This window comes from Mus caroli, chromosome 16 (genome assembly GCF_900094665.2).
Source record: "Mus caroli chromosome 16, CAROLI_EIJ_v1.1, whole genome shotgun sequence".
Taxonomy (NCBI): domain Eukaryota; kingdom Metazoa; phylum Chordata; class Mammalia; order Rodentia; family Muridae; genus Mus; species Mus caroli.
The window spans coordinates 7237568-7261186 of record NC_034585.1 but is presented as its reverse complement, the minus strand read 5'-3'; the positions used below and the strand labels follow the sequence as shown (position 1 = coordinate 7261186).

The 23619-nt window shown below is 47.7% G+C and overlaps 1 protein-coding gene across 5 annotated transcripts in view; it reads right to left on the bottom strand.

Moving 5' to 3' along the window:
* The window catches only part of Clec16a (C-type lectin domain containing 16A), a 205698-nt gene that overhangs the window by 38830 nt on the left and 143249 nt on the right, over positions 1-23619 (bottom strand). For all 5 annotated transcript variants that reach the window (XM_021184743.1, XM_029470212.1, XM_029470213.1 and 2 more), the window contains 3 exons: positions 18199-18350; positions 15205-15409; positions 11991-12155 (listed from right to left, as the gene is read on the bottom strand). In XM_021184743.1, coding sequence (XP_021040402.1) covers positions 11991-12155; positions 15205-15409; positions 18199-18350 — 522 coding nt within the window. The remainder of the gene's footprint in view (positions 1-11990; positions 12156-15204; positions 15410-18198; positions 18351-23619) is intronic.

The following is a 23619-nucleotide window of genomic DNA, read 5'->3' as shown; positions in this document are numbered from 1 at the left end:
ATTCTCACTGTACATACATATTAATGGCATGAGCACACCTGTAACCACACATACTGTGCACACATGCTAATTCTCACTGTACATGCATGCTATGGCATGAGCACACCTGTATCCACACACACTATGTACACATGATAATAATAATGATAAAGCTTGGCTGGTCCTGCCTAAGGTCTCAAGCCAAGGACTGTCCTACAGGCTGGAACCCCCACTTCCCCAAAACAGGCTGGCCTTGAACTCAGAGATCAGCATGCCTCTGCCTCCCAAGTGCTGGGATTAATGGTGTGTCACTGGCTTGACTCTATGATTTTTAGGGAGCTATGCCTGGCTACCTGGACCCTGTTAGGGCAGGCTAGGACATAGAGCAGGAGTAGGAGCCAAGTGGGCCTGGCCTCATCCAGGCTTCCTGATGCAGGTTGCAGATGCTATTCTCCATCCACTGCTGTTAACTCTGCCTTTCCACCTACTCAGGGAGCTTACATCAACCTCACTAGTCAGGGCATCCTCCTTAGAGGCTAACTAGTTACAGTATGGCAATTTGAATGAAGCTTATGGCAAACTTCATGTGGCAGAGCCATTAAGCCAAGTCCAGCACATGATAGCTATAGGTCCTCAGTGAATGCTTGCTGAAGAGGGAATGGATGGAAAGACAAACTCCACTCTCTTCAGAGAAGCCCCTTCATGGATTTAAAGGCAATGAGCTAAATCTCCACTCCTGCAAGCCTTGACTACATTGTTCAGTCCTCAAACTTTCTGGATTTACCACTGCAGGTTGGAGCCTTTTCAGTAATATTATCTTCGAGAACTCTGGATGAGAGCCATCCTTGTTGCAGAAAAAGTAGGAGAGAAAGATGTTTACATGTCACATCTACCAGGCAAACTTCTCTGACCCAGGAGTCAGATGTGAGGACTTAACAGGCAAGGGCAAGCTATAGCCTCTCCAGGGCATAGCCCAAAGGTCCTCTGGTCTGTCCCTGGAATATCTCCCTGGACACCAAAGGTTGTGGAGCTGATGAACCAGGCAGGTTTTCAGCAACAGTATATACTGCTCTGTGGCTTTTGGTGAGGCAAGTCCTCCCCACCTGCTCAACGAGGAGCAATAGCAACTGTCTCCCAGGATCCCTGTTAAGGGCGGTGAGATACTCTGCTGCTGCTAGCAATGCAGGTAGGCTCATGTTACTCTCTAACCAGTGGGGCCAACCTTTTAGATGTTTTTACCTTGGAGCAGCTGGCAGGCAGGGAGCAGAATTGAGAGCATGACCTCTTTCTGGTAGTGTGACTGACTGAGACTTCAGCTCTCTCAGGCTTCACTGCTCATGAACGACAGGCACTCTGTCACAGTGAAGGTGCTGCATGGGGTTCAGGTCCAGCAGTAGTCCCAGGACTAGATCTACCAAGCCAGAAGGCTTACCCTTACCTAACTCTGCCCAGATTCTGGGAGACCCCAGAGTCTCACATGCTGTCTTCATTCCCTTATACTTCCAGCAGTAGTAAGGAGCTGAAACAACCATGAATCAGGTCCACTTGCTCCTGTTTAAAGTGGCCGGAGGCTGCCTTCTCCCATTCTCACTGTGCTCCAGTCTATGGGTCTTCAGTGTCCAGTGGCTCAGGCATGAGTGCTGCCCGTGACTGTGCTGAGCCTCCTCATGGGGATACTTGCGTATAGTGTATTTAACAGGCTTTAGGAGGCCTTGCTGCACATGTGCTACATGAAAAGCTAACCCTCATGGTGCCACAGCATGGCTGCCAGAGCCAGAGAACCCTGGCCAGAAGCCTGTGAGCATCTTCGGTGCTGTCTGGAGAAGGCAGGGCATAAGGCCAGGTGCTCTGGTTACTATAGAGCTCCTGGCTCCTGGGCGCCACTTCTTTACCTGAGCTGGGTTCTCTCCTCATTATGACCCCAGGTCAGTGGTTCTGTGGGGTGCTGGCACAGCTACATTTTTACTCCAGAAGAGGACACTAAGGCTCTGGGATCTACAGAATGTCACACAGTATCTGCAGGCAGGTGTGGACTGAAATTTGGGACCTAACTCTGGGGAGTGGGCCTCATCTTTCTGCCAGGGCTTCCTTGGCAGGGACAGGGGACTGTGGGAACAGTGCAGTGACATGCACTTCTGCAGAACAGGCACTCAAGTGGTGGTAGCCTTCACACTACTGAGCCCAGCACTTCCTGTGGGTGCTTTCTGCTGGCCAGCTCAAAGGCCTCTTTGAGAGGGGGAACCATAAGCAGTCAGTCCATCCAGCTAGGCATTGTTCTGACCTAATGTACAATCAATCCCTTGGGCTTCTGGCTTGGAACTTGGGGGAAAGGGAGCAAACACATTTATTCCCATGAGGTTCAGGGTTGTTTATGGAAGGCTCATTCCATGAAGAACTCTTCCTACCACTTGGCTGTTCCCAAAGTTTATGAGGACACTGCCAATCCAAGAGTCTGAAGTGTATGTGGAGGCCTAAAATGTTACCTGTACAGTTGCCATGCTGAGAAAGCCACAACAGAAGGATCCTTTACCTCAGAGGCTCTACAGAACCCTCTAGCTGACTTACAGGAAAGAGAACAAAGAGCAGGAGGAGGTCAGATGTTTCCCAGGAAGCCAGCAGACAGAAGCAGCAGGCCTGCTCTGAGCCTCTGCTGCCGCTTTCTGAGTCTTGCTCGACCAGCTGTACACGAGTGAGCGATTAATGAAATTATATGTTTTAACTATGTTTCTAGCTGCTGTGATAAAATACCCTGACAAAGGCAACTGAAAGAAGAAAGGGCATCCTCTGGCTCAGTTTCAAGTCCACCATGGCATGTGAATCATGACGGCAAAAGAGTATGAGGCAGAAGGAGTCACAGTTAGGGAGCAAAGAAAGAGGAATGCTGGACTTGAGCTAGCTTTCTCCATTTTTCAGTCCAGGATCCCAGCCCATGGAATTAAGATAGTTCGAGGCTAATCCCCACCACACCTCAGTTTCTCTCCTCATTTTATATAGGTAGCCTAGTGTCTAGCACAAATTTGTCCATCTCCCCACAGCCAGACTTTCAGATGTGTACCACCATGCCTGGCTTGTACTTTTACCTTGTTACTCCTCAAATGGAACCTGAACAGGTGCCTTTTTGTGTCCTGAGCTCCCAGCAGGGCTCCCAGAGACTGCAGAGCTGAGTGTTGGTCCCAGCTGACCAGTTTGGGGGTGTTTCTCACCCCGAGCTGAAGACGGCATTAAGTGTGAAGGAAAACTGTGAGTCAGCTCGTTTTGTCACACTTGGGTAACTCTGACTTCCAATCTTTTGAGGATTTGAGTTTTTTGTCACTGCCCCTTGCAAAGCTTTGTGCAAGAGTCTTCAGAGGTGCCTATTATCTGTTGAAAGGCAAAAAGCTGGCTACAGCCTAGGAATCTACCCATAGGACATTGGTGATGGGCTGTGAATGTCTAGATGAGGGAGCTCAAAGAAACCCTCTATGCTATATGGCTGAGTGAGAATGGAGGGCACTTACGTTTCTTTAAAAAAGCAATATAACCCTATATTGGCGTTCTGTGAACTCAAGGCCAACCTTGGTTACCAAGAAGCTGTTTTAAAAGTCAGAGCCATCCTAGAGTGCAGGTGATGGGTAGCACAGGGAAGCTGTAGGAGGAGGACAGCAACCAACACAGGAAAGGCTCCCACCAGAGGCATCACTCCAGTGTGCACAGGCCCTTATTGTACAGAGTGCACGGGCCCTTATTGTCCAGGTGTGAGCAAGCAACACTGGGGCCAAGTGTGCAAGCTTCCCAGCTGGAGGCAAATCAAGGCCAAGTCCAGGGTGCCCTGCATCCTGTGCTGCCTTGGACACTTTCATGTTTCAATGGCTTCAGGATCAATCTGACCCTTCAACAGGTCCCCAAAGCCCTTGTCATCTGGCCCTACCTTAACCAGTCTTTTCTTCACCCCTTCTTGGCAGGCACCATCTTGTGCCTGATGAGGTCCTGGCAGAGCATTCCCTGTCCCAGGGTGAGGGTGGGCCTCCCTGATCTGATCTGGGCCACCTGTATCTTTAGGCCCAGCCCAGCATTTGGTAAACACTGGCTTAGAGGCTTGGTTCTTCCCTTCTGAAACCCAGACAGTAAGTGAAGACCCAAGAAAGATCTTCTTTAGAATTTAAAACATCCCTTCAAAACCTGCTGGTCTCCTCCTCTATGTATATGTCAGAGTGGAGACCTTCTGTCCCCTCCCCCACGCCTGACCTTTGGCACTGTTATTGCCACATCTGTCTGCTATTTTTTTCCTTACTCTTAATGAGTTCCTGTGAATGACCTAACTTTCCTCCCAGCTGTCTGAACCTCGGCAATACTACTTACTCAGAGATTCAATCTCTCAGATGGCAAACGGAGGACCGTGGCTAATTCTTGGGAAACTGTAAGTGGTTTCTCCTGTTTCAGAAGGCAAGCTGAAGTTCCTCAAGCTAGTCATAGACCATCTGAGGCAAGATACTGAATCCTAGTGGACCTTCATCTAGTCACTCGGAAAAGCAAGGGCTAGGACAGTCTACTTCTGCAAACACACTTTTATTTTTTTGTCTGTGTTATCAATTATCTGCTAATGACAATCAGCAGTTGATAAGATGACTCAGAAACAAAAGTAAACATCAAAAGAAAGAGAATCATTTTCTCAGAGATAAGATAGCTCGGTTAGCAAAGAATCTGAGTTTAGTCCCCAGAACCAGCATTTTAAAAACACACTGGGAATCCCAGAGTCTGGGAGAATGGCAGATCCTTGAAGCTTGCTGGCCACTGGCCTAGCCTTATTAGCAAGTTAAGTTCTAGTGAGAGATTCTTTCTCAAAACAAGGTGGATGGTTTCAGAGGAATCCATTCAAGGCTGACCTCTGACCTCCACAATGTTACCACTACACACTCATGTTATCTTACTCATGTGATGGCTTATCTTGGCTGTCAATCTGACAAGCCTGGGAAGAGGAATCTCAATTAAGGAATTGCTTCCCTCAGATTGGCCTGTGGGCATTTTCTCCACTGCTAATTGATACAGGAGGGACCACTGTGGTTGGTACCATCCCTAGGTCTAGGAGAGGTGACTGAAAGCAAGGCAGTAAGCAGGCATCCTTCAGGACCATGTCTTGGCTGCTTCTGATGATGGACTGTGAGATGAAATAAACCACTTCATCCCCAAGTTGCTTTTTGGTTTGGTGTTTATCAGAGCCACAGAACAAAGGAGACCACTCCCTATGTCCTAGGTGAACACAGTTTCTCCAGATGCTTTTCTCTGGGTCTCTTCCTTCAGATGCAGACCTGTCTCCACACAAGCCATCTCCTCTCCAGCTCTTGGTTCACTAGGAGTGGAGTGCGCCATAGAGAGCTCAGGGGACCTGGAGCACAATGGCTCCTTGCAGTTCTGTCATCTGGCATCCTCAGAACTGAAGACAACACACTTTGTGGGGGTGGGAAGCAGGCAGCCCCAGTTCAAATCCCTGGCTGGCCATCCAGAAGGTGGGTGACCTTGGGTGCAGTGTCCCTCTTCCCCACTGCTGATTTCCCACTGGCCGACTGATTCCTAGAACTTGTGAGTAGCCTTAGATGGTGACTCCCTGCTCCTCTCATGGCCTGACCTCCTCTACAAGCCATGGGCTCTTAGGCAGACCTCTTCTGGATCAGGGTATAGAATTTCACCCACTCTGTTATGCGCTACAGTTGAACCCAAACACCCTCCTGTTGGGCTCTGGAGATCACACTTGGGTCCCTGTGCTTTTGTGTGTCAAGCACTTTTCTCATTGAGTTGTCTCATGAGTAGAGGAAGAAGCCACAAAAGAGGGTCTTGGATGATGGAGTTTACTCATCATATATGTCACCCACACTAGGAAAGTAGCTGCATTTTGGGCAGGTGGATGGATGGATATATATACAAGAACCTACGGAGGTAGGTGACATCTGCCTTTCATGGTTTTTGTTTTTTTAATTACTTGGTAGCTCATGTTGGCTTGGAACACAGTGATCTACTTGCTCCTGCTGAGACTAAAGTCATGTGCCACTATGTTTTATGTTTTCAATTGTGCGAACACACACACACACACATTTTCCTACTAGCTCTTTCTAAGGTGCACAGGTCAGCAGTGTTATGTAGCAAGTGTAAGGTGAAGCAGGAGGCTGAATTAGAAGCCAGGCCTCTGGCTCCCAGGGTTCAGCAGTGCACACACAGGAGTAGCAGAGCCACAATGCTGACATGGGCCTGTCTGGTCTGCCCTGTCACAGAGGTTTATTTCCCAAACCTTCCCAGGCAAAGCCTCACATGTGAGGTACAGGGTTTTGGTCTCTTCCCACACCAATGACTTGGCTTCAATTGGAGAGAGCTCTAGGACAGTCACCCCAGAGCCTTGAAGTAGGTCAAGCCCTTGAGCAATGTAGCAACATTCAATTCTTGAGAACTCAGCCCCTCCCTCCCTCTACCTCTGAGGAAAGGCATAGGCCTGGCGGCTGCTCTGCTGGGTGGCTGGGCTCGGTCTTTACAGGGCTTTATATAGAGCAACTGCTCCTTTGTCTGCTCAGACACTTTGGGGCCATGTTCCATGGGGTGGGGGTGGGGGTGGGTTGCAGGCCCTGCTTTGATAAGGCAGCTCCTTCCAGGGCTCCCAGTGGGTAGCCTCTGAAGCCTTCTGTTCATGGATGCCCTAGCACCTTGAAAAGAGGCCTAGCAAGTCGGGAACCACCAGCTGACTTCTTGGTGGCAGTCACACCCACTCTGACTCGATTTCCTTTGTGTGTGGTGGATGCCATATAAATATGGAGGCATGAGCAGGACACTTGTCACTGCTTATCATTTTGTGTCTTATTACTTTGGGAAGGGGTTTCTCACAAAACTAGAAGCTCATCATTTTGACTAGGAGGACTGGCTAAGGAGCTCTTGGGGTTTCCTTGTGTCTTCCATAATGCCGGGGCTGTGGTACACACAACCACGCCTGGGCTCAGGTCCTCCTGCTTGCAGAACAAGTGCTCTCATCCACTGAGCATCCCCCTGGTTCCCAGCCTAGCTCTTGAAGGTCAGTCTCTTAGAGATGAGAATCAGCACTCAACTGCTGCTGTTTGCTGAGGTCAATTCCAGTGTTGTTTCTGTTCTTTCTTATGCGGGCCAAGAACACCATTGTGCAAGCGAGCTTGCCCTCCAGTCTGGTCAAGAAGTAGTCTGGAAGAGCATTTTTCTGAACAGTGTCTTTGTTCAGATACTTGATCCTTTGGAGACAGGTCTCAAAGCACAAGACTTGAGTCTATGCAAGGGTGGGGGTGTAGATTATGGGGACCGGTATACCCTGTCTAAGCCACAACCACCTGTGAGGCTGCTCTCTAAAAACAGTTTATCCTATAACCTCTGTCATGCTGAGACTTGTAGCAAAACCATGTGAGCTGGTGCAGTCTTCACAACAGGCAGCCTTGAAGCAAACTGAAGCAAACAGGGTTTAGAGACCGGCTTCGTCTGCTTCCTGTGAGCTGGGAGGTCTCAGTCTGGCCCTCAGTTTCTAATGTGGAGAGTAGGGCAGGGACTCAGCTTTGAGAGCTGTCTGCAACTGAGAATTAATAGACAGAAAATGCCAGATACAGACAATTTCCCCAACATAGCTTATACTTCCAGAAATAGACAGGATTTCTGCAATTTTTTTTTTAATGTTTGACGCAGGGTCTCTCCATGTAACTTTAGGCTGGTTTTGACCTCTCAGTCCTCATGGCCAAGTGTCTAATGTGCTGGAATTACCAGTATGTTCTACACACCTGGCAATGTGGGCGTGCCTGGGAGCAAGAGGCCTTAGGTGGCAGTAGTTAGGCCTTGGTTTCTAAAAGCAGGCTAGGATGGCTCCTTTCGATGTGTCATGCTGCGAGATTAAGAGAAACTTGCTTTAGCATCTGTGGTGCTTATGTTATTTGACCTTAGTCAGGCTTGTGACCTTGGGCAGGGTACTTCTACACATGCAGAGAGGGAAGCAGAAATATTGGGACTACCAGAGGAAAATAATTTGTCAGCTGCCCAGCAGCCCAGTGTACTTTGCTTTGTAAAAGCTACACTAAAAAGGAGGGTAGGAATCAGTGTCTTTAGTTGGTTGGCCCAGGCCAGTCTGCACAGGGAGCTGAGGGCAGCTGGGGAGGCTGAGGGGTGGCAGGCCCCCTTCCTGGATGACTCAGAAACAATCTTCTGGCTTGGGAAGCTGGAAGGAGAGAGCTGGCTTTGTTTTATAATCAGAAACACCCCCAAGAGGACATTAGCGCCTTGCATATTGTCCCCAGGCTGGAAAGTCAAGGCTGATGCCCACATATTAATCTCTGCTTGTTAGCTTTTCCTCTCTGGAGCTCATTGCCAGGCCTCCAGCACTTGGCACCTTCCAGTTCGGGACCCTTACATTCTTCCTGGCCTACTCAGCTGCCATTGTTGTCCTGGAATGGCAGGCTGTTCCAGAGAGCTATTAAGGTTCTTCTGGGCCAGGCAACTGATAAGGCTGGGTTTGCCTTGGTAGCACGTGGGCCAGCGGCCCTCCCCAGATCCTGAAGATTTGTGTGCAAGTGTATGCTCCTGTGTGCAGGCCTGTGGATGTTCCTTGGGCATCATCCATCCTTATTTTTCCCTTTTACGACAGGAGTTCCCCCCTGGCACCATTCTTACTGAGAAAACCAGGGTACATAGGCAGTGAGCCTCAAGGGTGTGCATAGCCCCAGGTCCTCACTGCTTATGTAGTTACCAACTGAGCTATCTCACCAACTCCTCTTCTGTAATTTAAATACTTGCCTGAAGGCATACAAATGCTCACACTGGCAGGAAGCTGGGGCAGGAAGAGAGGAGAGCAGAGGACCGCTTTTAACAGCATCAAGTGTGACTCTGCTGGCACCAGAGCCAGACCAACTGGTGGGAAGGCAGACCTGTGCATTGCCTAGAAAAACAGGTCACTCCATGTACCTCTCATTCCAATGCAGGGCCATGGTGCAAAAGGGGAAAATTAACCTCAATTTCAGCTAAAGGTAAGGGTTGAAAAGACTGAGGGAAAATGGTCTGGCAGGTTCTCAAAACATTAAATGACCACTTGGCCACTGCTAGGCATATGCTTTGAAGTTAAAACCTACATATAAAGGTTCATAGAACAGTGTGGGGTGGAGGTGAGGGTGGGGGCGGGGCAGGGCAGGGCAGGGCAGGGATGAATTAGCAAGATGTGGTATATCCATGCAAACAATAAACTCAGTCTTAAGCACAAAGCTCTGCTGGGAAGAGCTTCTGCGCTGGGCACCAGATCAAGGCTGTGCTGAGCATATCCTGCTGGCCATGGCAAACTCTGGAAGCAGTTACTGCCATGAGGGGTTGGGGCACTCCTCAAGTAACTGCTGCCCCATACTGGCTACCACTGCTATTCCCTCCCTAGGAATTCTCTGCTCTAGAAAGCTGCCCATGGGATGGCAAGAGCCATCAATACAGAGCAGAAGATAAACAGAATTTGTAACTTCTTAGCCAAACAGACAAAACCAAACAAAAACCCAAACACTGTAGAGTGGCTAGCTGCTAACCCCTCAGCCGCTTATACTCCATCTTACTATTTCTCCCAAGAAGAGTGAGGCACACTTCCATCAAATATAATCAAATTTAGAGTCACACTTGCCTGTGCATCACCTGAGATACAGACAAAAAGGAAAGACGTATTCCAATCAAGTGAGCCCTGAGATTGGTGAGAATCCCCACAGTCAACACCTGTCATTTCAGAAGGTGACAAGGGACACATGGAACTTAGGCCCCAGAAGGCAGCTGTGAATGCTGAAGAGTAGCCAATGGTCTCCACCTGGCTCTCCTTACTCTGGCTTCTGCAAAGCTGACCCAGGTGGTGAGGGTTGGGGACACATTCTGTAACCTGAAGTCACCCTAACTCTGTTTGGCCAGGGTCCCCGTGCTGGGGAGACACATGCTGGTTTGGCAACTGAAGTTTGGTGCTGCTGCTGAAGAGCTGCGTCCTGGTCCTGTGTTCCCTAGGCAGACCAAACCCCCAGGTGCCTGGGTCCTAGATAGGATATTCTGGTCTTCTTGGTGTTCAGATAGAAGCAAATGCAAGCTTATGCTTCACTTGACAAACACTGACTGAAGCCACCGCTGGCACTGAACCAGAATGGTGAACAGAACAGTTCCACACAGTGACACTCTCCACGGGGCAAATGAACCAGACCCCAGCCTACAAACTGATAAGGAACTGAATCCTACGGAGAAAATAAACCAGGGCAATGTCATAGGGGAAGGGTTTGGTCCTGGTCAGCAGCATGATAACAAAAGGCCTTTGAAGGATGGAGCCCACATATTGGGGTTGGGCCACCACTGGGAGGTGGGCACTCAAGACCTAGCTAAAGGAGCTGGTGAAAAGGCTGAGGCAGGGCACAGCACTGGTTCTCCAGGTATATGCTGGAGCCTGAGAACAGTAAGACACCCCTTCTCTCTGAGAACTGCCAGACTATTTTCCTTCAGGTGGGGAAATGCCTCCATGAGATCCAACTGTAAGGCATTTTCTCAATTAGTGATCAAAGGGGAAAGGCCCCTTGTGGGTGGGACCATCTCTGGGCTGGTAGTCTTGGGTTCTATAAGAGAGCAGGATGAGCAAGCCAGGGGAAGCAAGCCAGTAAGGAACATCCCTCCATGGCCTCTGCATTAGCTCCTGCTTCCTGACCTGCTTGAGTTCCGGTCCTGACTTCCTTGGTGATGAATAGCAGTATGGAAGTGTAAGCCGAATAAACCCTTTCCTCCCCAATTTGCTTCTTGGTCATGTCATGATGTTTGTGCAGGAATAGAAACCCTGATTGAGGGTTTCTATTCTACCAACTGAGCCACAGCTCTAACCTGAGAGTCTTAAAGGAGCAGTTAGGACTCCCCTGCCTCACCTGCCCAGGACAATGCCTGTGTACGCTTCTCTCCAAGGTGACTGATGAGCTTCCCGAGGCCAAGAGAAGGCTACCCCTTAAGCACACCAGGCCTGACTGTGTGCCAGGCAGTAAGATCTCAAAAATGTAAAGTCATTATTTCCTTTTTTAAAAAATAGAGTTAATTTCACAGACAGTTATGCTTTTGATGTTCTGTTGATATGTGGTAGATTAAGTATCAAGAGGGGAACGGAGAAGCACATGTAGAATCACATGCATGGCATAGAACTCATCACATGATTATGTATATGTATATATATAACATACAAGCAAACATTTCTAGAAAGACATGCAAGAAACAAACTGTTCACATATTCTGGAGCAAAAGGGACTTCTTTACATTCTATCAAATCTTGTTGGATTAAAAATGATATACTTATGGTATACATGAAAGAAAGAAATCTAATCACGGGTGAAAGCAGACTAGATCAGAGGTAGCCAAGTGTTGGACTTGGACAGCTGTCATGGCTTTTGTTGATCCAACATCAGTAATCACTTTTGAGAATATTTCATAATACCTGAAATATAAGTTCTAGCCCTGAACATGCAAGTGTTAAGAGCAGGGGAGAGCCTGGCCAGTTTTGTAAGTTTTACAATCACGAGAAGAGAGTCATTCATTCCCCCACCCGCCCCAGCCCGTGGCACCTTCTGCATATGGATACACTTAGACCATGGCGGAGCAGGAAGGAGGCTGCTCTTCTTAAGAAGCAGCTTTCTCAACCCCTGGACTTTCCACTCAATCTCTCTTTTAGGGAAGGGCAGGAGGACTGGATACAGTGTTGCACAAGTGGGAAGAGCTAATCCCAGAGGGACCAGGAACTGCATGCACCCTCAACTCTCATCACTAATTAGTCAAGTATTTCCAAGAAATGTCCAAGAAACATTGATTCTGACAAGTTTTTTCACAAACCTAAGTGATGTCTGGAAAACCAAACCCAAGTGACAGAACAAAGAAGGGTAAGCCAAGACTGTATGTTGGGTGTGTGTTTCACGTGCTCTATGAAGCCAGAGCTGCCAACAGCCTGTATTCTGAGAGGAAGGCCTCTAGTGAGCTCAGCAGAAAAGCGGCCTGAGTCCCTAGCAGGAGGTGTGGCTTACCTGGCACCTTGTCTACGGATGCAAACACAGAGCGTTGCACTGTCGGGTCACTGCTGCCTCTGCGGCACTGCTCATAGAAACGGAAAGGCAGGTGCTGGGAGGAGGAGGAGCAGAGCCCAAATCCCAGGACTTCTGTTGTCGGCTGGATTGGGAGGTCCAGAAGGGCTGTAAGCAAACAGCATCATAGTTTGTTCTTAGCACGCGTAATGGGGACAGGAAGTTTGCTATAACTTGGGCAACAGGCCAGAGTGATACCAGCCTTGACAGTAAGACCCTTGGGGAAGCCAAACAGACAGCGTGAGGCGTGTGACTGGCAGGATGCCAGAGTCCCTAAGGAAGTTCAAAACACAACTGCAATGAAGGGGGCTCAGGCCAAGACAGCAGGGTTCTGAGTACCTGAAATCTGTAGAAAAGACCCTTCCCAAAGGCTTGGCTTTACACACACCTTCAGATCCTAGAGCAAGTGAGGCCAATTCTAGCCCCCAAAGTTTATGCAAAGGCATACATGGACAGACAGACAGACAAAATATACAAATGAGTGATCTGTCAGTATCTGTAGGACTCCTCCACAAAGACACCAAAATCTGTAATTAAGTCCCTTCTAAAAAATAGCATTATATCTGTATATGACACACATATCCTGTCTACTGTTAATCACCTCTAAATGACTTATATTTAATATGATCAAAGTACTATGGAAGGAGTTCTTCCTATATTGTCTAGGGAGGAATCACAGAGAAAAAGGCAGCAGAGGCTCAATGAAGACAGAGTTTTCAGACTCCTGTGTGTGCGAGTGTGTACATATGTATGTGGAGGTTAGAGGTCAATGTTGACCATCTTAAAAAGGGTTTTCTATATCTATTTTGTGTGTGTTGTGTATTTGTGTGCATGTACATGTACTATACAGGCATCCTTGTGTGGCATGGCACATGTGTGGAGGTCAAAGGACAACTTGTGAGTCAGTTTTTGTGTCCACCAAATTGGTTCTAGGGATTGCGCTCCGGTCATTAGTCTTGGTGGTAAGCACCTTTACTTCCTGAGGCACCTTGCATGCCCTTTATCTTATTTTTGGACACAGGGTGTCTTGTTCAACCTGAAGCTCATCAGTTGGGCTAAACTAGCTAGACAACCAGTCCTACAGATTCTCTGTGTTCATCCCCCGAGGGCTGGGATTAGAGCTGCATGCTGCCATACCTGGCTTTTACATGGATGCTGGGGAATCAAACTCAAAACCTCATGGTTGGGCAGCAGCATTACCTGTCTGAGCTGCTGCCCCAGCCCTAGTTCTGAGTTTTTGATATCTTGGTGGTGGAATCTTGCTACAGATGCTTATGAGAATATGTGGAAGCATATGTTTGTATTTATGAGTGTGTGTTTACATGTCATAGCCATCATCTTCCCTTAAACAACTCGTGAGATATATTAATTCAAAGTGGCTTTTCAAAATCAATTTAAGAAATATCCAAGGCAGCCATGCTAGCAGCCACTTTACAGTGCAATCCTCCATTTTCAAATGATTTCATTTCTGGCCTTTATGCCAGCGTGAGAAACTGCTTCACATTACAGGGAAAAGGCTGGAAATAAATCTTCAAAGGAAAGGCTGAATGATCTAAGTCACTTTGCACATTACACAATACTCCTGTAATGATTCCGCAGGCTAGGCTTCATCTACGTGAGAAACAAGAAGGGCAAACAACTCTGGTGCACAACACGGAGGCACACACGGCATGGAACTGCGGAGCCAGAAATGAAGCACACCGGGAGCTAATTCTGCCTTTGTTCCTTGAGAGAATGCTCCTCCTCACGGTGGGCTGGACATCCCTTGGCAGCCACAATGGAGGGACTGTGGGCCTGAGCTGAAGGCACTAATAATTTCATTTATTTATTTGTTCGGTCTTCATGCATGCATTCATTCATTTGTATCTTCTGTGGGACAGGGTCTCACATAGCCCAGGCTGGTATTGAACTTACTATATAGTAGACGATGACCTTAAACTTGTAAGTCTTTTGCTTTTCCCTCCTAAGTGCTCGCATTATAGGCATGTGTCATTATAACTGGTTTGATATAGTGTTGGAGATCAAATGTAGGGCTTTGTACATACTAGGCAACTGTACTGGCTAGTTTTGTGTCAACTTGGCACAGCTGGAGTTATCACAGAGAAAGAAGCTTCAGTTGGGAAAGTGCCTCCATGAGATCCAACTGTAAGGCATTTTCTCAATTAGTGATCAAGGGGGAAAGGCCCCTTGTGGGTGGTACCATCTCTGGGCTGGTAGTCTTGGTTCTATAAGAGAGCAGGATGAGCAAGCCAGGGGAAGCAAGCCAGTAAAGACCATCCCTCCATCGCTTCTGCATCAGCTCCTGCTTCCTGACCTGCTTGAGTTCCGGTCCTGACTTCCTTTGGTGATGAATAGCAGTATGGAAGTGTAAGCTGAATAAACCCTTTCCTCCCCAATTTGCTTCTTGGTCATGATGTTTGTGCAGGAATAGAAACCCTGATTGAGACAGCAACCATTCTACCAACTGAGCCACAGCTCTAGCCTGAGAGTCTTAAAGGAGCCGTTAGGACTCCCCTGCCTCACCTGCCCCAGGACAATGCCTTGACTTCCATTTCACGACTTGAAGAAACAACCTTATTTCAGGGCTTTTACTAAGAAAGCCTGGGTGATGTAAACTCTACCAACCCTGTGAGGTATGAATGACCCCTGGATTTAGTGTTGGGTGCTGGCTGCTCACCAAGAGATGATAAGGAAACAAAGAGAATGGTGAGAAAAATTATGTGTGAGGTCCTGGGTTTCATCCTCAGAGCTGAAACGAACAAACAAACAAATCTGAGTAGGAAGCTCTGCAAACTTGTTCTCTGTGTGAATAAAAATTTCCCCTGTACAATGTTAAGGCCCAAATGATCTAAGAGCTGTTTGCATACCTAAGATGGCAGAGGACAGTCAGAATGCTTTGTGACTATACCCTTGTATCCTTATGGGTTAACTCATGAAGAGGAGGTGCCAGCTGCCCCCCACCGCCTGCTGCCTGTTTCTAGCCTCTTGTCTGTTACAGAGGCCCCTTCTCTTCCACGCAGCAGTTGGGGATTTTCTCCCTTCCAAACACCTGGGAAGCAGGGAAAGTCCCATTCTTTGAAGTCTTGGGACGTTTCTGGGTCAATGTGAACTGGTGACAGCCTTGCGGTGGTGAGTCCTTGCTCTTGAGGTCACTCACCGGCTATCCTCTGCATCTTCATGCGCCTGGCCTGGATGCGGCCCTTGGCCAGGCGCTGCTTGGCAATAATGCAGCGGATATGATCCGAGAACACAAAGGTGGCCTGCAGGATAGGGAAGGGCTTAGAGTGTGGGCTGGAGGCAGGCTTGTGGATGGTGATGTTCAGGGCACGGCTGTCATCCTCCACTCCTGTCACCTGCATGTCCTGCAGATCGAGAAGGCAAAGGCAAAATGTTCATCAGGCCCAGGGGTTGATAAGGGTGTCAGTGGCTCATGTAGAAAGGCACCAGCACTTTGCGTCTGCTTTTGTTCTTAAGGAGGCTAAATCTCAAAGATTTAAGGGTGATACAGATTAGTCCCGGCCTGACAGATGAGGAATCAGCTGCTGGATGTATGGCTAATACTCCTTTCCATGAGGACTTGAGATGCCTGACCACAAGAGGTACATCAGCCTCTTCAAGGGCCACCACTGTCACAACAGGCAAATTCCAATAATTCCTCCTTCTGGAAAACCAGAGGCCACAACTCCAAAGCCTTTTTTGTCACCTGGTTAAACACTATCTCCTTGTTTCTCTTCAAAATGAGGCATTGTTCCTGTCCTTTGGTACATCTTTGAGGACAGTCCCTGAGGAAGGGTCACTAGAATTGTTTGGCAGAGACTTCAGGCAAGCTGCATGTGAAAGGGATAAAGACATTGACAAGGAATGAGTGTGTAAGGACTGGTTCCCATAAAGCCTCAGGATGGGTTCTGTGTCAAGTCTGTGCCCACAAAGGTTCAAGGGCACATGAGATAAAAGCGTACCAGACAGAAGATAGACTCAAAGGTCAGCTATGCTAGAGGAGGTGGGAGCCACTGAAGAAGGTTCAGAAGGAAGGGGGCTTCTGTGCTTGGAGGCCACACACTTGGCTCTCCCTTTGGAAAGAATGGCTGCATCACAGGGCAGCAGCAGATGAGCTATTATGAGTTTAAAGCAGGGATCTGGTGCGTAGTAACAGTCTGATAAATAGTAGCTACTGGAAGAGAACCAAAAGAGGATGGGGGGGGGGTGGAGTGTGGCTTTCATTATCTGACACATTAAGCGTCTGAGAGAGAAAAATCACTTTCCTGATGTTGTGTTCTAAAGAAATTGGTGTACCTTGATAAGAAGATGCACAGGCCAACTACCGGGCAGTGTTTCACGCTGGAGTCGCTTTGGGGTAAAAAAGATTCTCTTACACCCTCACTGAGAGTAAGAGGGTCTGGAAAGGGAGGAGTGTGGGAAGGAGAGGAGACAGGAGCAGTGGCTTCATGTACAGGTGCTCCCCATGGAGAGCAGGCAACAATTGGGCTGCCCACTGCTGTGGTCAGGAGGAGTCAAATCAGCCTGAGCCAAGGTCTTCTGGGAATCAGAACAGTGCAGCAAGGAAATGGACTTCCTTGAAGTAAGGGGAGGGGAGCCCCAGGCTGGGAGAGGACACAGTAGAGATAGGAAGTGGGATCTGCTCTCCACTCTGGGATCTGTGTTTCATTCCCTCTGCAGCTAGTCACTACTCAGCCATCATACTTATCAACCTGTAAGACGGATAAGCGGATACGAGGTGCTGTAGAGCCTGGTCAGGGAACGAGTGCTCAGGAACTCCTGTGATAACAACAGTGCTAGAGGAAGTTGGCAGAAGCTATGAACTCTTAAAATAGCTGATTCCAACTTCTTGGGTATCTGCCTAGGGAAATCCTGCCCGGGGCATGAGGAAGTGGAACACCAGGTTTACATGCTTGAAAAGCTGGGATTATCAAGAGGGCTCTGGCCGAGCATGCCCTGCCACACAGCAGTTAAGAGAACCCCAGCAGGCATGCATCTGCTAAAATGGCTAGACACTTCAAGAGAGGTTAGGAGACAGGCCAAGTCTACGATATGGCCATGTGAAAGCATAAGAATCTAACATACCCTCAAACGCATGTACAGTTAACCCTTGGGCACCCCCTACCAAACTGGGGACCAAAATCTGTAGATGCTCAAGTCCCTTACTTTAAATGGTACAGTATCTGCATATAACCTACTACATCTTCCTGTAGACTCTAAATTCACTCTAGATGATGCATAAGACTTCATACCATATATGTGCTATGTAAATATCTGTTTAGGGACTAAAGAGTCAAAAGAAAGTCTGTACATGTTTATAGCTGACATATTTCTTGGTGAAGTTTTGTTTGTTTTTGCGACAGTATCACTACGTAACCTTGGCTGGCCTGGGACTTGGTTTGTAGACCACATTTGCCTTAGACTCACAGGGATCTGCTCATTTCTGCCTCCCAGGTACTGGGATTAAAGATGTACATCACCATACCTGGTCTGTTTTGTTTTTTGAGACAGGGTCTCATGTAGCTCAGGCTAGCCTCTGACTCCTTAGGTAGCCAAGGCTGCCCTTAAATGTCTGATCATCTTGCCTCCACCTCCTAACTTATAGGCATGCATGATTATACCCCATTTGTATGTGCTGCTGGGAATGGAATCAAGGGCCTCATGCATGCGGGGTGAGCACTCCATATCAACTAAGCTACACCCCCAGCACACTGTCCTCATTCCCAACACCCTTTTATCTTGAGACCAGGTCTTGCTCCATGAACCTACCTGACTGGTCTGGAACCTATTAAATAGACTGGTCTGTTTTTGAATTTGTGGATGTCATCCTGATTCTACTGCCTGAATGCTGAGATCATGTACAACCATGTGGTCCCTTCCCCATTGAGTTTAACTGACAGTTCCATGGATACACAATTAAAAAGCACTTGTCAGTGAAGCAGATCTGGAAGGACCAGCTTGGCAATGGGTTTTCTCCGTAGGGAAGGAGAGGTGTTAAGATTAAGGTTTTGGTAAAAGGGACTTGGCTGTTCTCTGTGCAATACTCTGGCTTTGTGCACATACTTCTTGTGCCATTACAAGTGAGTATAAAACTGACATTTTAGCGTGCATGTGTGCAGAGTGAGAAAACAGAGCGGGGTTCTTAGACTCTCACCTGTAGAAGGCCAGCAAACTTGACCACTCCCCAGCCAAGTCTGGACACATCAGGCTCCACCAGGCTCATCTGGTAAATGTCCACAGCCAGGAACCGCTGGACCATACCACCATCCTTGGTGATGACTGTGCATGCAATCAAGTCACTGTTATCTGGGAGGAGAGAGCGGAGAGTGGAATAAGGCCTAGCTCAGCTGTCCAGCTTTCTTCACATATAGAACTGGGTTTGGATGCCTCTTCAAGCCACTTCTGCTAGGAGAGTCCCTTCATCTTGTTAAGCCTCACATTCAGTGTGTTCTCAAAGCAATCCTATTGGCTTTGAGACTGATACAAAGCACACAAACCATTAGGTATTGTATACACACTAAAGTGTGAAAATAGCTAACAACTGAGTTCAGGGGTAGAAGCACTCAAGAATGCATGAGGCTGGGGTTCTATCCCCGGCCCCAGAGCCACTACCATCACCCAGCAGCCAATCCCAGGAACAGTTCAGTGTTTCTTTGAGACCAAAGGTAGTTTACAGATATGATGATGGTTTTTGATCATGTGAAGTCAGGAAAACAAGATCCCCTGTTCCCTACAACAGCACCACAAGTCCTCAATTCAGTGTCTGGCAACTTAGAACCCAGCACTGAACGAGGTGGAGTGTAACCATCTGCCAGGCCCTTGAGCCCTCTGAGCCATGGCTCTCTATCTGTAGAATGAGAGGAAGATCCCTTATCTCAGGATAATTGGTACAGAAAACAGCAGCTGCTAGGAAGGTACTCGTGTGAAGCAGTACACATAGGGCTCCTGAGCACATCCCAGGTCCCTTCTCCTGCTTGACATTTATACCCAGACCTGCCCCAATGACTCTGAAGTCACCTGACAACACAAGCCATCAGTCACACCTGCAGTCCACTCTGAGTCCCGCCCAGTGACACCTCCTTTCATTATGCTTTCAATGAGATAGCCAAACCAAGAAAACCCACAAATGTCCCAAAATGGGGAAATAACTTGACCTTGACTTTTTTTCCATCAGATGTAAAATTATAAACTCATATAACAACACTAAAGTAAACTAAGCTCTGAACAATGGCTGTCTGTGAGGAGGAAATAGGAATGGAGTATGGGGGTGGGGCTGGGAGGGCTAAAATCAATGGAAGAATTTTCATTTAAAAATCACTGCTTTTATTACATTTACTTAGTTATGTGTTTGCATGTACACTCATCTCACATGTGTGTTAAGGCCAGAGGGAGACCTGAGAGAGTTAGTTCTTTCCTTCCACTATGTGGGCTCTGAGAATTGATCACAGGTCTTCAGGGATTGGCTGCAAGTGCTTTTACCCGCTCAGCCATCTTGCCAGACCCCTGTTTATTTTTGAGAAACTATTTAGCAATAACTAACCTGGAATTTGCTTTGTAGACCAGGCTGGCCCCAAACTCATGGAGATCTACCAGTATCTGCCTCCCATGAGCTGAGATTAAAGGCATGGACTACCGGTAATGCCTGAGCATGTTTTTATTACATGTATTAATAATGCAATATTGATAGAAATGACTTTTAAATGAGAGAGTATTTAAGATGTGCAATACAAAAACTAAGGTAAAAATCATACTGAGTCTGGAATGTAGCTCAGTGGTAGGGTACTTGTGTAACAAGCACCAGGTTGTAGGTGTGACTCCTGTTAGGACACATGCGCACAGACTCTGCTCAGCTGAGGTTAGGGAAGGCTGGAGTCCAACAGCAGCGAGGTGAGTATGTGTGGGGTTCTATCCAGGTTTGGGTATGCTTACACCCCTAGGTGGGGGCCAAAACTTTTTACAAGCTATGACAGTGGGAAATATTACAATTTTAAGTGAAAAAGAGGGTAGAGCATGTAGTTTCATGATTTTGAAATGTGAGAAAAGTATCTCTACAGAGAATTATAGGTCTACTCACCCAGGGAAAGGTAACAAAGGGGATGCATTCTAGCTCCAAACACAAATGGCAACAAACTTGAACTTGGGTATTGTCAAAAGGGCATTCTGCCCAATACACATGGTTGCCACTTTCCAAGTGGCCTGAGGACAAGAGAGGAGCCTCCCTCTTCTCTCTTTTTAGGCCACCATAGGATAATAGGTTCTGTGGCCTTTGAGGTATAGGCTGCCTGAGAACCTAGCTTCTGTTGGAAATGTTTCCAGAACGCTTTCCCTGGTTTTGGTTTTGGTTTTAAAACAGGCTTTATGCTTCCATCTCTTCTTTGGAATAAGACACCCAGGATAGTCACAGTCCCTGAAGCAATGTCAGCTCAAATAGATGCGATTGCCTGGACTTGTTACCTATGGCAAGAGTCTCTATTTTCACCCTAGCTTTCTGATCAGGGATATGTAACTTGATCTTAGATAGTGTCTTGGTATATTCTAGGTCATCCTCAAACTCATTGTGTAGCCTACCCTGCTCTCCAACTCAAGGTGATCGTCCTGCCTCCCAAGCGTGGGGGTCAAGGCCTGAGCCTCTAGGTCTGGCTTATATTTGACCTGGATTTTATTTTATTTTAATTTTTTTGGTGGTATGTATGTATGTATGTATGTATGCCAGTGTGTGTGTATGCCAGGATCAAGCTTGGGTATCATTCTTCAAGAGATACCCACCTTGTTTCTGTAGTTAGGGTCTCTCACTGGGATATGGGGCTAGTAAATATAGCTGGCTGTCTGGCCAGCAAGTTCCAGGGATCCATGCACCTCTGCCTCCTCAGGGCATAAGTATACACCACCCATATCCAGGGCATTTGACAATAGTCCTAATGTTTACAGGGCAAGTACTGTACCACCCTCCCAGTCCTCTGCACCTTGGAATTTAAATTCCATATTGCATGGCTTTCATGTCTTTTTAGTTATCAAGAGGTGAAGTTTATTTCCTTTACTCAATATTTAAAATATTTCCTCAGTGAGAATCTTCTACTTTTAAAAATGTGAACAAAGCCAGGCACACCTGTGTGGTGCACACCTTTAATCCTGGCACTTGGGAGGTGGGGGCAGGGACAGGGGCAGGGGCAGGGGCAGGTGGATCTATGGGTTCCAGGCCAGTTTGATTTACAAAGTGAGTTCCAGGACAGCCAGGGATACACAGAGAAACCTGTCTCAAAAAGCAAAACAAAACAAAGCAACACAAAATAACCCCTCCAACCAAACCACAATACTCAAAACCCAAAACAAAGAAACAATTAAGCAATCAAGCAAGCAAACAAACAACAATACCACCACAGACCCCCAAACTCGGCCATTGCATTTTCTCTCCCTGCCCTCCTCCTCCCTCCTCCTTCAGGACCGTGCATCTTTTTTCTACCCTTGCACTTGTGACAGAACTGGTCTGAAGGTCAGAGCTATCATGAAGGATGGTGACTTGGGGCTTTTGGGGGATGGTGGGGCCCGACTGCCCCACAGAGCTGAGCTATCTTAGGAGCTTCAGGGAAAAAGAACTACTACTGTTACCACAAAGAACAAAAAAAAAAAAAAGAGGAAGGACAGACCCCCAAAGTGGAGCAGCTCTCAGAGATGTCACTGAGACAGTGGGGGTTTGTAAGAAATAGAGTGCAGTGTGCAGGTGAGGAAGCAGTGGGACAGGCGAGGATGGAAGGAAGTGGAGTCCAGAGACCTTATGATGGGAAGAAAACAAGTGAGTACTGGCTTGGAGGCTCTCAGGAGTCACTTGTCCCAGCTAGACTGCCCCAAGTGTGGGCTGTGAGCATTCCCATGTGGAGGTCTCAGATCTGTGAGGAAACTGGAGAGCTACTGAGTGGAACCCTAGTTTGCCCAGAGTCTGAATCTTTTAGGAGAGTGGGTTTGGGCTGTCCTGGGAGTCAGAAGACAGGGCACCATTGTGTTGAGGTGCTGCGATGGATGGGGCATGTAGGGGGGGTTCAGTGGCAGGCAGCCCTCCCTGCCTGCCCTAGGGATGGCAGCCTCAGGAGCTTCCTTCCCTGTATGGCTCTCTAGAGTGCTCAGTGCCCATCGACCTCATTTTCCTGGACCCTCTCTGACTGTACCGCAGAAGGGTTGAACCTAGGCCTCCCTTAAGAAACCCTGCGTTGGCCAGATGGCTCAGGGGGTACAAGTGCTGATGACTTGAATTCAACCCCTAGCACCAACATAGTAGAAGAAGAGAACCATTTCCTTTTCTTTTCTTTTTTTAAAGATTTATTTATTTCATGCATGTGAGTACACTGTTGCTGTCTTCAGACACACCAGAAGAGGGAATTGGATTCCATTACAGATGGTTGTGAGCCATCATGTGGATGCTGGAAATTGAACTTAGCATCTCTGGAAGAGCAGTCAGCACTCTTAATCACTGAGCCATCTCTCCAGCCCAAACAGAACCATTTCTATACATTGCCCTTTGACCTCCTCTCACATGTTGTGACATATGTATGAACACACACACACACACATCAATAACTGTAAACAATATAAGTACAAAATACTGCAAGAGCTAGGCATGACAGCATGCTCACACCTGTGACTCCAGCCCCATGGGAAGCTGAAGCAGGAGGACTGCAAGGTCAAGTTAAGTTACGATAGGTGTCTGTATGTGTGTGAAAGGGGCTGGGGCCACACCACTCAAAAACAAACCAACCACCAAGCCACTGCAGAAAACAATATTCAAGATTACCCATGTGATCTAAGTGGACAGGATGAACCATGTAATGGCAGTGAAGGACACAGATGAGGAGATGGGACAGCTAGTGAACATAAGAAGGGTGCCTGCCCTCACAAGAAGCCAGAACAAAAGTAAAACAAGATACCATCTTCCACCCTTGGGCTGGCAGTAGGAAGAGAGTTTGATAGTATCAGGTGTTGCTGAGGACACACAGATGCTGGCATTCTCAAAGGCTGCTGGGAGGAGAACAAATGAACATAGCCGCTTTGAAGGGCAAAGTAGCATTCTTCATTAAAACCGAAAGTTTCACATCCTATGACCCAGAAATTGCTATGTTCCCAAGAAAAACAGTCAGCATCTCTCCCCCAACCACCCCCCCAGTGAGCCAAGAGCAGTGCCCAGGGATGCTGAAGGCCAGCTCTGGGCTTGTGAGGACTCAGATGTTCAGAAGTAAGTGAGAACCTGAGTAAAAGAGGCTCCTTTTACTCAGAGTGAAAATCTCAAGGTCACGCTGGCACGGGGAAGAGTCAGCTGTGGGGTGACTTAGCTTACATGAAGTGTTCTAACTGTCTAGTGGGGAACAGCTGCTATCACATACTACAAAGTGACTGGCTTGTGGCTGGTGCCTGCAGTCCACACAAGGGTGGGGGTTGGGGTGAAGCAAGAGAATTAAGAGTTCAGAGTCAGCCTGGGCTAGGTAGAAAAACCATTCTGTCAAAAGAAAGGAAGGAAGGAAGAAAAAGAGAAGAAAGGAAGAAAGATGAGGGGATAAGAAAGGAAGAGATAGGAGACAAGGAGAAAGGA